The sequence below is a fragment of the Oryctolagus cuniculus genome, chromosome 3 (genome assembly GCF_051225735.1).
Source record: "Oryctolagus cuniculus isolate XC-2025 breed Fujian yellow rabbit chromosome 3, ASM5122573v1, whole genome shotgun sequence".
NCBI classification, from domain to species: Eukaryota; Metazoa; Chordata; class Mammalia; order Lagomorpha; family Leporidae; genus Oryctolagus; species Oryctolagus cuniculus.
The window spans coordinates 69,591,452-69,606,386 of NC_142869.1; the positions used below are offsets into that span (position 1 = coordinate 69,591,452).

Genomic DNA, 14,935 nt, shown 5'->3' on the forward strand with positions numbered 1-14,935 from the left:
CTCTTCAGATCCCATAATCACATGAGCTAAGATTGGTTACCCTGTAGGCAAAATGAACAACACTTTTACAGGGCTGTGCTATTGTTTTCAGCCACACTCAAAGGCAAACACATTTGCATGTGATATCCTCATACAGAAATAAAATAATATACAAAGGATTTTAAAGTATTCCTTACTTACTTTGTTCTTCTCTCTATTGGCAAGTATGACAAAATCTTCAGACACCTGATGCTGAGAATCATTTTCTATTTCATTTAGCTTTAAAACTCTGAAAAGGGAAAAAAAATTCTAAGAACTGAAGACCTCAAAACAACATCAAAGTGCCAAAATTGAACTACTGCAATGAAACTCCATAAAAAAGGGCAGTAATAATACTGAGTTAGTTCTCAATTGGTCAATGTTCAGAAATGTCTTTAAATTCAGAGATTTTGTTAAACAGAAAAATGTAGGCCCAGTGCCAAGTTCTCCTAAACTAGGTAATAAAACTGTTTGCTCATGCCTAAATCATCTTCCAAATTGGCTTAATGAAAATTACTCTGAAGAACCTCACCTCTGCCATCCTGCAACAGTTCCATTTTAATGTTTCTGCTTTAATAATGGCTTTACAGTAGATATCTGCATTTCTATTTCTGAAGTTATCTATGAACAATACTGAGAGTTAACTATATCACAGAATGGAGTTTTCACAATGGAGTAACATTTATTTATAAAGATCTGAAGGGCAGAGCAACAGAAAGAGAGGGAGACACAAAGAGAGATTTTCCATCTGCTGGTTCACTCCAACCACCAGGTCTGGGCCAAGCCAAAGCCAGGATCCAGGAACTCTATCCCGGTCTCCCACAGAGGTGACAGGGGCTCAGGTACTTGGGCCATCATCTGCTGCCTTCCCAGGCACATAAGCAGGAAGCTGATAGGAAGTGGAACATCCAGAACTTGAACTCACTGGCTGGCACTCTGATAGAGGATGTCAGTGTGGCAAGCTGTAGCTTAACTCAATGTAACACAATGCTGGCTCCAAAACAGAGTAATATTTAAAAACCACAACCAGGGTGGTCATTTAGCCTGGTGGTTCAGATACCCAATATCAGAGTGCATGGGTTTGATAACTGGCCCCAGCTTTGGGCTAATGCAGGCCCTGGGAGGTGGCAATGATTGCTCAGGTAATGAAATTATAGTAGCAACACTGAGTTAGTTGGATTTCTGCTTCCTTCAAGGGACACCTGAATTGAGTTCCCAGTTCCTGGTTCTTGCCCTAGCCTGACCCCAGCAGTTGCAGGCAGTCGGAGAGTGAATCCACAGATGTGAGCTCTGTTTGTTACTGTCTCTCTGCTTCTCAAATAAAGGACCAACCCTGGAAATGACAATACTTTTTTCTTAAGATTTAGGTTTTCTGAGAATAAACGGCCTCATGGATTAAGCTTAGTAAGCAAGAGAAAATAAAATAATTTACAGATCACCCACACAAATCTGTTCACACCATGAACAAGCTTCAAAAGCACAATGTTCTCAAAGCTCAGTTTCAAATGCTGGCAAAGAGAACAGCAGGCAGAAGTAGCTACTGTGGCCAGGGACGGCTGGAGGCCTTTCAGTTAGCAAAGACTAAGAAATCATAATTATTAGTATTCATTTAAAAATTATATTTATTAAGAGTGAGAGCAAGAGAGAGTGAGTGAGCTCTTATTGCCTGGTTCATTTCCCAAATGCCTGGGGCTGGGCTGGGGTCAGATCTAGGAGCCAGGAAATTAATTAAGGTTTCTACCTAATTACCTGAGTTATCACCACTGCAGCCTAAGGCCTGCACTGGCAGAAGCTGGAGTCAGGAGCTGAACCCACATACAGAACCTAGGCACTCCAATATATGACAGGAGCATCTTAACCAGTCCTTTTTAAAGATTTATTCATTTACTTGAGAGCCAGAGTTAGAGAGGGAGAGACAGGGAAAGAGGTTCTCTGCATCTACTGGTTCACTTGCCAAATGGCCACAACAGTCAGAGCTGGACAGATCTGAAACCAGGAGCTTCCTCTGGGTCTCCCATGTGGGTTCAGGCATTCAAACACCTCCACTGCTTCCCAGGCCACCAGCAAAGAGCTGGCTTGGAAGAGGAGCAGCTGGGACATGAACTAGTGCCCATGTGGGATGCTGGCACTGCAGGGAGAGGCTCAACTGGTATGCCACAGCGCTGGCCCCCTTAACCAATGTCATTTTTTTTTTTAAATTTATTCATTTATTTGAAAGACAGAGTTACACACAGAGAGAGAGAAAGAGGAGAGAGAGAGAAAGAGGAGAAAGAGAGAAAGAGAGAGAGAGAGAGAGAGGTCTTCCATCTGCTGGTTCACTGCCCAGTTGGCCACAACGGCTGGAACTGTGCCGATCCAAAGCCAGGAGCCAGGAGCTTCTTCTGGGTCTCCCATGTGGGTGCAGGGCCCCAAGGACTTAGGCCATTTTCAACTTTCCCAGGCCATAGCAGAGAGCTGGATCAGAAGTGAAGCAGCTGGGACTCGAACCAGCGCCCACAGGGGATAGCGGCACTGCATGCAGAGGCTTTACCCGCTATGCCACAGTGCTGGCCCCACCAGTGTCTTAACTGATAAGCTAGACACCCACATCTCGGATCATTTTAAATTGCTCAATTAGTTAATTAGTGCCAATATTTTAAAATTATCTTTTGAAAGTTAACAAAGGGACACACACTTATTTTCTTAAACTAATATGGTTGGTAATAAGCATTTAAAAAAGGCAGTGGTGAGAAACATTAAAAGTAAAGTTTACTGAAGCCAAACAGTTAAAAATGGCTTACCAAGGCCAAGGCTGTAGTGCAGTGGGTTAAGCTGCTGCCTGTGATGCTGGCATCCCACACTGGAGCACCAATTCGACTCCTGGCTGCTTAATTTTCCATCCAGCTTTCCACTAATGCAGACGGTCTGTTTGGGTCTTTGCCACTGATGAGAGAGACCAAGATGGAGTTCCTGGCTCCTGCCCTCGCTGCTGTGGCTACTTGGGGAAGGAACCAGTGGATAGAAGTTCTCTCTCCCTCTGAACTTCAAACACATACGTGTATCTTTTTGAAAAAGTGTTTAAAAAGCTAATAATCTTATTTCATTCAATTTTTTTAAAGATTTATTTTATTTATTTGAAAGAGTTACAGAGAGGTAAAAAGAGAGAGAAACAGACAGAGAGAGAGGTCTTCCATCTACTGGTTCACTCCCCAAATGGCTGCAATGGCCGGAGCTGAGCCAATCCGAAGTCAGGAGCCAGGAAACTCTTCAGGGTCTCTCACGTGGGTGCAGGGGCCCAAGGACTTGAGGCATCTCCTACTGCTTTCCCAGGCCACAGCAGAGAGCTGGATCGAAGTGGAACAGCCGGGACTTGAACTGGCGCCCATATGGGATGCTGGCGTTTCAGGCCAGGGTGTTAACCCCTGAGCCACAGTGCCGTCCCCTCATTTAATCTTTTTATACTCCTCATAACAGATTCAGAGTTAGGTTGATTATCATGAAGCATAAAGAATAGTAAGGACTCTTGGAGTACTAGTAATGTTTTGTTCTTAATTTTGGGTGTTATGAGCATGATCAGAAAACCAAAAACTCATTTATTTGTACACTTATGTGCACTTCTTGGTATGTATACTGTATTTCAATAAAATGTTAAAGAAAATAAATAAGGCAGATATAGCCCTTCTTATTTAACAAATACTTACAAATATCTACTCTGCCAAGCATTGTGCTCAGTGCTGTGGTTACAGGAGTCAACAAAACTAAATCCTTCCCCATCATAATGAAGAATTAATTAAAATTGTTCTAAGTGCTACAAAGGAAGATTACACAATGGGTGCAATGAGTAACTCTATCAAGGTGTATCAGGGAAGGTTTCTGTGGCAGAGTGACATTTGAGCTGGGCCATAAACTCTGAATAGGAATTAGAACAATAGGAAGGGAAACAGACCACGAGTGGGAAGAAGGTCTATGTCATATTGGTCTTTATCCTAAGAATATTCACAAGAGATAAAAAGGCTAAAATAGTAGAATTCACTTGCTTAGACTTTTGCATTTTAAAAAAATCATTCTAGTTGCAGGGAGAACAGACTGTAAGCACCTTGGAAGTAGGCTTTAACATTAGTAGGCAGGGGTTGGCACCGTGGAGTAGCATGTTAAGCCACAGTTTGAATTGCTAGCATTCCCATATGGGTGCCAGTTCGAGTCCTGATTGCTCCATTTCTGATCCAGTTCTCTGATTATGGCCTGGGAAAGCAGTGGAAGATATCCAAGTCCTTGGGTCCCTGCACTGAGGTGGAGACCCAGAAGATCCTGGCTCCTGGCTTTGGTCTGGCTCAGCCCCGGCAGTTAGGGCCATTTGGGGAGTGAACCAGCAGATGGAAGACCTCTCTCTCGCTCCTTACTGTTTAACTCTTTTAAAGAAATCAATCTTTATGTATATGTATATGTATATGTATATGTATATGTATATATGTATGTTTGGGTAACAGAGGACAGTGATCTGATCAATGTCAGTGGCCAAGGGTGAAAACAGCCAGATTTAAGAAATATGTAGTAGTAAATCAATCTGGGTTGATAGCATATATGATATGTATATGTGTACAAGAAAGAAAGAGAGAGAAAGCATGTGAGTGTTTAAAAGTATGTCTACAGGGGGCGGAGCCAAGATGGCGGAATAGTGAGGGCATGCACCGATAATCTGGGAAAAGATAGTTTAATAAAAGTGGAGTTACTGTAGCCTCAGGAAAAAATTGCATAGGAAACTCTTCCAGATCTAGTGGATGTGACACGGAGGACCTACGGGGAGAGCAAGGTCGCCCATCGTGTGGAAGCCGAGCCGCGAGAGCCAAGCTGCTGCAGAAGCCGAGCCGCAGAGTCTGTGCGCCAGCGCTGGAAGGGGAAGTGAGACAAAAACCCCAGTAACCCGAGACATTGGCGGGGAAAGGCAGAAAGAGCCTACAGGGAACGAGGCCTGAAGCCCCACTGGGGAAAGTTCACCAGGCTGACGGGAGGAGAGAAAAAAACTAATAAATAAGGGGAACCGGCACGGACGTTAGCCTCTCTCTCCACTTACCTTACAAAGCCGAGCAAGACAAAGAGCAGGCGCCATTTTACGTATGTAAAGCGGCGCCCGCCATTAGCCAAGCAGAAAAGCCTGACTCTGGTGGGGAGAAATAACAGGAGGTTAAGACCTAGTGAAAGTGTGGAGCTAATGAACTGAAACTGTGAAAATCTGAGGGGGGGGGGGGGCGAGAGAACTCACCGAGTACACAAACTCAGTAACCTGGGCAACCTGGTGAGAGACTGCGGAGAAATTTGAGACCACACTGAGGGCTGCATAAACTCTTTCTGTGGTCCCAGGGGTAAGCAGACGAATACCCACAGGGGCCAGATTTCATACATCAACTACCCTCAATTCCACTCAGCTGTGTGGAATTACTTCCCAACTGAGTGAAAAAAAAAAAAAAAAAGAGAGAGAGAGAGAGCAAGCGAGTGAGCGAGAGAACAATCTGGGTGAGTCACCTTTGGCACACCCTTAACCCTGAAGAACCAAACAGAGCTCTCTGGCCACACCCATCAAAGCCTCTAAGGATCCATCAAAAGCAGACAGTCCACTTAATCTAGAGTCACAGTATAACGAGAAAAAACACCACACTGAAGAAACCAAAGAATATCTCCAATATGCCAAACAACAAACGCAGAAACCGAGGTAACAAGAACAAGGAAGACACTATGACGCCCCCAAATGAAATAGACACCCCAATTCAAGATTATGAAGACGATGAGATAGAAGAAATGCAAGAAGCAGATCTCAGAAAAATTGATAAGAACATTGAGAAGTTCTCAAAAACAAATTCTTGAACTACAGAAATCCTTAATGGACAAGATAGAAAATCTCTCGTGAAAATGAAATATTAAGGAGGAATCAAAATGAAATGAAACAACTAGTAGAACATGAAACTGTGATAGTGACGAGAAATCATAATGAAATGAAGAATTCAATAGATCAAATGACAAACACATTAGAGAGCCTTAAAAACAGAATGGGTGAAGCAGAAGAGAGAATATCAGACTTAGAAGACAGAGAACAGGAAAGTATACAATCAAACCAAAGAAAAGAAGAGGAAATTAAAAGTATGTATACAGATGAAAGATAAGTTGGTAAGGTAGCAAGAATGATTCCAGGGCAAGCATTTGACATGGCAGTTAAGACCCTGCTTGGGACACTTGCATCCCGTATCAGGCCTGGTTTCAAGGCCTGACTCTAACTCTTGATTACAGTTTCCTGTTAATGTGCACCCTGGGAAACGGCTCAACTAGTTGGGTCTCAGTCACCCACATGTGAGACGGGAGATCCAGACTGGGTTCCCAGGTACTGGCTTTGGCCCTGCCCAATCCTGGTTTTTGTGGGCATCTGAGGAATAAACTAGCAGATGAGTGATCTCTGAATCGCTACCTTTTAACAAATAAAATGAAAAAAAATAAAAAAGAATGATTCTGGATTTCTGGAATGAGCTTAGATGAGAGATTTGTCTAGTGTATAAATTCTGGAGTTTTGGTATACAAATAATCCCCAGAGCCAAGGGAATAAACAGAATCATGCAGAAAGAAAATGAGGAGTGAGAAGAGAAGGCCTAAGTCCTAAGAACATGCAATTGAAGTCTGGGTAGAGGAAGTACGTGAAAGTTTTCTAAAAAAGGCACATGAGAGGGAGGAAAATATTCAAACACAAAGTCAGGGAAAACGAAGAGCATTTCAAGAATGGAGAAGTCAACTTGTAGACAAGTGCATCTTGAACAAAATAAAACAGTCACCTATTCACCACCTTTCCTGGCTTTCAGAACACAGACAAATCATCTTTTTCTTTTTTAAATATTTATTTGTTTGTTTTTAAAAGATTTATTCATTTATCCAAAAGGCAGAGTTACAGAGAAGCAGAGACAGGAGAGAGAGAGAGAGAGAAAAAGAGAGAGAAAGAGAGAGAATCTTCCATCTGCTGGTTCACTCCCCAGATGGCTGCAACAGCTGGGGCTGAGCTGAGCCAGGAGCTTCTGAGTCTCCAACACAGGTGCAGGGGCCCAAGGACTCAAGCCATCTTCTACTGCTTTCCCAGACCACAGGAGAGAACTGGATCAGAAGTGGAGCAGCCGCGACTTTAACTGGTGTCCATATAGGATGCTGGCACTTCAGGCAGTGGCTTTACCCGCTATGCCACAGGGCCCCAAGATTTATTTATTTAAAAGGCAGAGTGAGCACTAATGCTCACAATGACTGAGGCTGGGCCAGGACACTCTGATCTGGGACCTGCTAGGCCACAACACTAGCCCCATCTTGTTTCTTATTAATTTTAAATAATTAATTAGGACCTGATGAAGAACTGCCCATCTTTAATTCTCTCACATATCATCCATCAAAAAAACCTATGGAAATGTAATTTATTTAATTTTTTAAAAATTTATTTAAAAGGCAGAGAGCAAGATCATTCATCCATGGGTTCACTCCTCAAATGCCTATAACAGCAGGGGCTGGGCCAGGCCAAAGCCAAGGGCCAAGATCTCAATTTGGATCTCTCATGTGAGTGGCAGGGACCCAACTACTTGAGCCATTGTCATTGCTTCCCAGGTATGCACTAGCAGAAAGTTGGAATCAGGAATGAAGCCAATACTTGAATATAAGCACTCTGACATGGGAAGGAGGTATCCCAAGTGGCATCTTAACTTATAAGCACCTACCCCTAAAATATTTACAAAAAGTAATGATGAGCTAAGAGAATAATGTTCAGTGTTTTAGATGTCAGTTTCTAAGGAAGTATTTTACAACAAGCTAATTATTTCTATATTGGCCCAAAAGTTAGATATGTAACATAAAGATGCCAATAAATGCTATCCTGAGCTACTTTTAAAGTAATAATGAAATTACTCACTTGACTTGATTTGGGCCAACATGTATTATTCTACCAGAAGCATCAGGATGGAAATAGATCCAGTCAGATTCTAGAGAACAACATTCCATTTCTTGGATTCCATTTTTTGCCTGTAGTTGAAAAAAATATTGAAGTCAAGGATTATGAGAAAAATCAAATACTTTTTTAAAACAGATCACTGGTGATATATCAGTAAGTCAAAGGCACATGGAAGAGAAACTATTAACCAGTTGAATTGGGATATACAGGTGGGTTCAATTAGGACACTTAGAATTGAGAAATTCGGAACGTTTGAATTGAGAAATTTCATAGATTTACTCTGTATCTTATGTCATACCTGCCAAATTATAACAATGTTAAGTTATCACAGCTCAAGTACTTTGTGTCACAGGCTGCATTAGATGTGTTATGGTCATTATTTCATTTGGTCTTAACAGTCAAATCAGGTATCAACTCTATTTTATGTAAGAAAAAATTGACATACTAAGAGAATAAATCATTTGTCCAATATTTTGAACCTATTAAGCCTACCAAACAGTAGCTGACTCCAAAGTCCATGTATTTTCCAGTATGTAACCCTGTCATGATATGTCTGTGTAGCACCCTACAGCTTCTTCCTTTCACCTCTAACATGTCAACCAACCATGTGTATGTTGGTTAACACATACATAAACACACAACCAAATCTGAAGCCTCAGGTCATATAATCTTCTTGGCAAAGTCAAATATTAAATTCTCATGTCTGAAGAAATGTTCTAATGCTGCTTAACATTTAAGGGAAGAAGAGAGATTTATTTCACTGTAGTGTATTTAGATATTAAAGAAAAAAACCTTTATGTAATCACATGTGCACACAAATGTTCTACCTGATGCACAGAAACACTGGGAACTAATATCAGCATGAATACATTAACTTCACAGGCTTTATTCAAGTCGTTTAATTTCTTCAGTGTAAAATGAAACGATACTTACATCTTTCCTATTAAGTACTCATAAAAGTTTTGAAATATCAGAGTTTATTAATTTTGTGTCAGCATAGACTCTCAAGGCTACTATGTTCTAGGTATCACACTAGGTATTTGTATTGGACACGAATTAAATGTATTTCTTGCTATCAAGAAGCATATGGTTTAGAGGGGAGGCAAAAACATAAAAAGAATATATATACTGGCCGGCGCCACGGCTCACTAGGCTAATCCTCCGCCTAGCGGCGCCGGCACACCGGGTTCTAGTCCCGGTTGGGGCGCCGGATTCTGTCCCCGTTGCCCCTCTTCCAGTCCAGCTCTCTGCTGTGGCCAGGGAGTGCAGTGGAGGATGGCCCAGGTGCTTGGGCCCTGCACCCCATGGGAGACCAGGAAAAGCACCTGGCTCCTGGCTCCTGCCATCGGATCAGCGCGGTGCGCCGGCCGCAGCGCGCCAGCCGCGGCAGCCATTGGAGGGTGAACCAACGGCAAAGGAAGACCTTTCTCTCTGTCTCTCTCTCTCACTGTCCACTCTGTCAAAAAAAAAAAAAAAAAAAAAAAAAAAAAGAATATATATACTAAGGCAGTGTAGAAAACAAAGTAATTGAGCCTGTGCAGAATATTATCAAGCAACCAATCCAGGTGAGCAGAAGATGAAAAGCTTGAATTGAGCCTTAAAGAATAAGCAGAAAATAATGACACAGCAAAATCAAAAGCAAAGAAGTGTTAATCCATATAGCATCTATGTACATAAATGTGAGTAGAAGCCAAAATTAACTTGACAAGTATGGTGTCCAGCCATGAGACTGGAGAGGCAAGCTGGGTGTGTATCATGAATAGTTTAGAATTGAGCAGCTGGGACTCAAATCTGTGCCCATGTGAGATGTCGGTGTTGCAGGCAGCTGCTTTACATTCTATACCACAGAACTATCACTTATCATGAATACTTCATATGCTATAATTTTACAACGTTGGAATTTAATACATTTTATGCATCAAATTGGTATACGGGGCTCAATTTTTTATGCATTTTTACAAGTATCCTAATTATTTCTAATAGGAATGGTGGTGTTATTACATTTTACTATAAGAAAATTAATGTCATTAAACATCTTAGTCATAAACCATTAAAATTAATGTGTCTGTGATTATAATAGCTTCAGATGCTCCTTTGTTTAATATAAAACACATTCATAAGTAAGCTATTCTCTTTATTAAACTATTTAAAAATCACACACACACACACATATATACACAAATTTTGAGGCAATGACACTGCAATAAAACCGCCAACAGGAGGCTAGCGCTGTGGCATACTAGGCTGGGTCTCTATCCATAGCGCTGGCTCATGTCTCAGCTGCTCCTCTTCCAATCCAGCTCTCTGCTTGTGGCCTGGGAAAGCAGCAAAGGATGGCCCAGGTCCTTGGGCCCCTGCATCCATGTGGGAGACCAAGAAGCTGCTCCTGGCTCCTGGCATCAGATTGGCTCAGCTTCAGTCACTATGGCCATTTGGGGAGTGAACCTTTCTCTCTGTCTCCCCCTCAATCTGTAACACTGCCTCTTAACTAAGTAAGTTCTTTAAAAAAATCCAACAGATTAAACACTTCCCCTGGATTAGACAATTATGTATGAATTATGTTGAAACAGATTCGACTGTTATAATCAATTATTATAGAAAGGGAGGACATGATAGGCAAGTTTGATATATACGTTGAAGGCAATTATTTCTATCTACCCAGCAATATATGAAATAATACATAATAACAGTTTTTATGTGAGAAGAACACACACTAAATGCCCAGAATGTGCCCTGTGCAGGGTGCAGAGTCTGACTAGATGCCCAAGTTAAGTGAAAAAAGAAATGTAGGGGGCCGGTCCTGTGGCTTAGCTGATGAAGCTGCTGCCTAAAGTGCCAGTGTCCCATATGGTCACCGGTTCGAGTCTCAGCGGTTCCACTTCCAATCCAGGTCTCCACTATAACCTGGGAAAGCAGTACAAGATGGCCCAAGTCTTTGGGCCCCTGTACCCACGTGGGAGACAGGGAAGAAGCTCCTGGCTGGGCTCAGCTCTGGCCATTGCATCCACTTGGTGAGTGAACCAGTGGGTGGAAGACTTCTCTCTCCAACTCTGTCTTTCTGTAACTCTGCCAAATAAATATTAAAAAAAAAAAAAAAAAAAAAAAAGGAAGGGAGGAAGGGAGGTAGCTGACAGGTCCTGATGGCTGAAAGACGTTCTGGCTGGGAAATAAACAACCAAACGAAGACTTGTCATGGTTGGATGAAATAGCACCGAACAAGTTCTCTGTAACTGGGCTGGGCCAAATAGGAGTTCCCACTTTTGGTACATATTTGAGAAAACAGAAGGAACAATGCCACAACAAAAGAAAACCAGAAGACATTACTATAGTGTCCCCAGTGGTCATGACATCAAGGAATATACATACATGGACTTGAGACTGTGCTAACTTTCAATATGGTGAAAAGTGATCTGTGATTCAAAAGCCACTGGAGCCAACAATGACTGATTGGGAAAGGGCCTGATATAGATGGCTGTCAAATAAGCTGAAGCTACCTCAAAAAAAAAAAAAAAAAGGTCATCTAACATATCAAGAAATTCCATAAATGAATTAAAATGAATAAGCAATACAAAGAAAATGGAACCCTCTTCTTGGACTCCTGTTTTTGTTCTTATCTCAACCACTGTATTTAATACATTGCATCTTCTTTATCGACGTCTATTTTCTTTAGTAAGTCAGCAACTTGAGGGAAGGGCTCCCAACCATATCTGGCACACAATAGGCTCTCAGATGTTTATCAGATGACAAATTGAAGCCTAAATAATTTTTTTGGAAAATGAAAAGCTTCAGTGTGTCTAGAATCCGATTGGTTCTGCTCCATAAGGCAAATAGCAACAATCACATACAAATAAACAAGACACTCTACCCCCAATTTCAGAGGCAGCCTGAACATATTCCATCATATTCCTTCAATGACTCTCACCAAGGAGCTTGAGAGATGTTTTTTGTGGGAATGCTTGTTAGGAGACTGGCCAAAATAAAATAAAATAAAAAAATGTTAGTGTCTTGAGAATTTTCAAAGTCAATGATTTTAAATTCTGGGTGATAGATTTGAATGTTTGTTATATTCTCTGTACTCTTCTGTAATTTTTTAAAAAGATTTTATTTATTTGAGAGAGAATTACAGAGATAGAGAGGGAGAGATAGAGAAAGGTCTTCCCTCTGCTGGTTCATCTCCCAAATGGCTGCAACAGCTACAGCTGAGGTTCATCTGGGTCTCCCACATGGGTACAGGGCCCAAGCACTTGGGCCATCTTCCACTGCTTCTCCCAGACCATAAGCAGAGAGCTGGACTGGAAGAGGAGCAGCAGGGATACGAACTGGCACCCATATAGGATTCTGGTGCCACAGGTGGAAGTTTAGTCTACTATGCCACAGTGCCTGTTCTGTGTACTTTAAATTCTTAACAATTAAGTCAAATGAATAATAAAGTAAATCTTAGGCATGTAGAGTCACTAGGTAAAGAATTACCTAGTAATTCTGATACAAATTTTTGATACAAATTTACTACTAAAAAGTCTGATCACTCATGATTTACCAATGATTTGTCTTTTAGAGCACAAATATGGAAAACTCCTTTCTGTTTCTTCTTGTTAGGTGTGATGATATAGTGCCAAGGATGGCCTCCAATCTGAAAAGCATTCTCCAGGGATGACACTTCAAAGAGCAGTGGTGGTGAGTCTGTAAAATGGGCAAAAGGAATTTATTAGCTTCTCAGTTCTGATGGCCTTGGACTATTCATGAACTATTCAGCCTTTCTTTGCATGCATCATTTATGAATTTCCATTAACAAAAAATGACTATGTTCGAGGAAATGTAATACAATTAGGAAAGAGATTTATTGCTAAGAAAAGAGAAAGCTAATAGGAAACAAATATTGGGCTATGAGTCAACTTTTAAGACATGTTTGCAAGGTCAGAATTTATGGCCTGCAAGTGAGCAGGGATAAATGGTAGGCTGAAGGTGCTTATGATGACAAAAATGACAAAAGAATTTTTAATAAAAGCAGCTTCCATTTACTGAGCATTTGCTCTGTACAAACTCTGAGACAGATACTATGTCCAACTCTTGTAACAATTCTACAAGGAAATTAGGTTTAACAACTTCAAGTTTAAGATCCTTCCATATCCTAAACTAACAGGTATATTTAGTAAACTTTACAGATCTGCTTTGCTTAAGATTCCCAGTTGAGCAGCGATATTAGTCATAATGAATGTAACCACTTAAGAATGGGCCTGGAAGCTTTATTATAGGGAGCCCATCCTACTAGTATTATCATCAGACAAGTTAACTTTATGGTGGTTCAGATATATCCAGTTATTCTCTTTTGGACTACAACATAAAAGAAATTTCTTTTGATGCTTTTTAGTCTTATTCTTTAATCACAATTTTAATTACAGCATAACAGATGCATAAATGGAAGGTATTATTGCAGCTTTAGAAGATCAAAACCCCTTCTGGGCAGTCCTTGGGAAACTACAGGGTCTATCTGGATAGGCAGGTAATCTATGATTCCTATATTTATTCCTCTAACTTGGGATAAATTTTGGTTTATGGCTATTAGGAAAGGAGCCTGTGTGAGAGAGATCATTCACGTAAGAACCATATGTTAGACACAGCCCTGTGTGCTTTACTAGGCCTCTTCAAAAGTACAATTCACTACTTAGAATATACATGAGAAAAGAAATAACAAAAAGCAGTTCAGAAACTATAGTCTTAAGGAAAAAGGAGATAATAGGTATAAATATATATTTAAAATGATTTTTTAACCTATTATGAAAATGTAACAGTAGTAAGAAAAACAGGAACACCCAAACAGAAAATTATAAAGGAAATACAAATATCACACATGAAAATATTCATACAGTGGCTACCAAATGAGTGGATGAAGAAGGTAAGAATTATAAAAAGAGAAAAAACATGAGTTTGAAGTTAGGGTTAAAATATAATTAGGTATGTTCTAGAGAATATAAAATAGGAATTCAAAATAGAAAAAAAATAGTCAGTGGAAACAGATGTATTTAAAAAGAAATACTTTTCCCAACAGTTGCTAAAAATGGTTCAGGAGTAGCAGCAAGTCTGCACACCGTAATTCTGAGGGGTCATACTAACCTTCCTAATCCCTAATGCTATTCTCAGTTCAAAATGCCTAAATGTTTTCAGAGAGTGGCTGAATCCATGCCTAGTGGTGAAGAAGTTTTAGGATAGGTCTAGATCATCTTTTTGGTATTACAAAAAGATGTTTACAGGATTGTCAGAGAGTGTGGTTAAGAGACAGCCAGTAAAAGGGGCTCATGCTGGCTACTTGGGAGAAAAGAGCATTAAAAAAAAACCCAGCATGGTATGGGTATAAAAACAAACTCAAAGACCAATGGAACTGAATGTACATCCCAGAAACAAATCCACATATCTACTGTCAACTGATGGATGACAAAGTTGCCGAAAATATACAATGGAAAAAGGAAAGTCTCTCAATAAATGGTGCTGGAAAAATAGAAATCCATATGCAGAAGATTGCAACTGTACTCCTTACCCCTACCCTTTACAAAAATCAACTCAAAATGGATCAAAGATCTAAATATAAGACCTCAAACTATGAAACAATTAGAAGAAAACAAAGGTAAAACACTTCCTTGTTGCACAGGCAGCAAAAGCAAAATTAGACAAATAGAATTATATCAAACCAAGAAGCTTCGGCACAGCAAAGACACAATCAACAGAATGAAGAAACAATTAGTAGAATGAGGGAAGAATATTTGCATACAATTCATCAAAGGATTCATATCCACTATATATAGAACTGAAATTCAGGGGCCAGCACTGTGGTGTAGTGGGCTAAGCCTCTGCCTGCGGCATTGGCATCTCATATAGGTGCTGGTTTGTGTCCCAGCTGCTCTTCTTCCTTCCCCCAACCCCCCCCCCCTTTTTTTTGTTCCTCTTCCAATCCAGCTCTCTCAATGGCCTGGGAAAGCAGTAGAA

At 40.6% G+C, this 14,935-nt stretch overlaps 1 protein-coding gene across 24 annotated transcripts in view; it reads right to left on the reverse strand.

Annotated features, from left to right (window-relative positions):
* The window catches only part of DCAF17 (DDB1 and CUL4 associated factor 17), a 93,146-nt gene that overhangs the window by 40,823 nt on the left and 37,388 nt on the right, over nt 1–14,935 (reverse strand). For 15 of the 24 annotated variants that reach the window (XR_016230805.1, XR_016230804.1, XR_016230810.1 and 12 more), the window contains 3 exons: nt 12,495–12,637; nt 7,919–8,028; nt 181–268 (listed from right to left, as the gene is read on the reverse strand). Coding sequence is in view for 15 of the 24 variants with exons in the window: in XM_089328174.1 (XP_089184300.1) it covers nt 181–268; nt 7,919–8,028; nt 12,495–12,637 (341 nt within the window). In the remaining 9 variants the exon portion in view is untranslated. Of the gene's footprint in view, nt 1–180; nt 269–2,798; nt 2,941–7,918; nt 8,029–10,110; nt 10,351–12,494; nt 12,638–14,935 lie in introns of those variants that run through there. The other 9 variants (XM_089328178.1, XM_089328176.1, XM_070070703.2 and 6 more) reach the window with 4 other exon arrangements.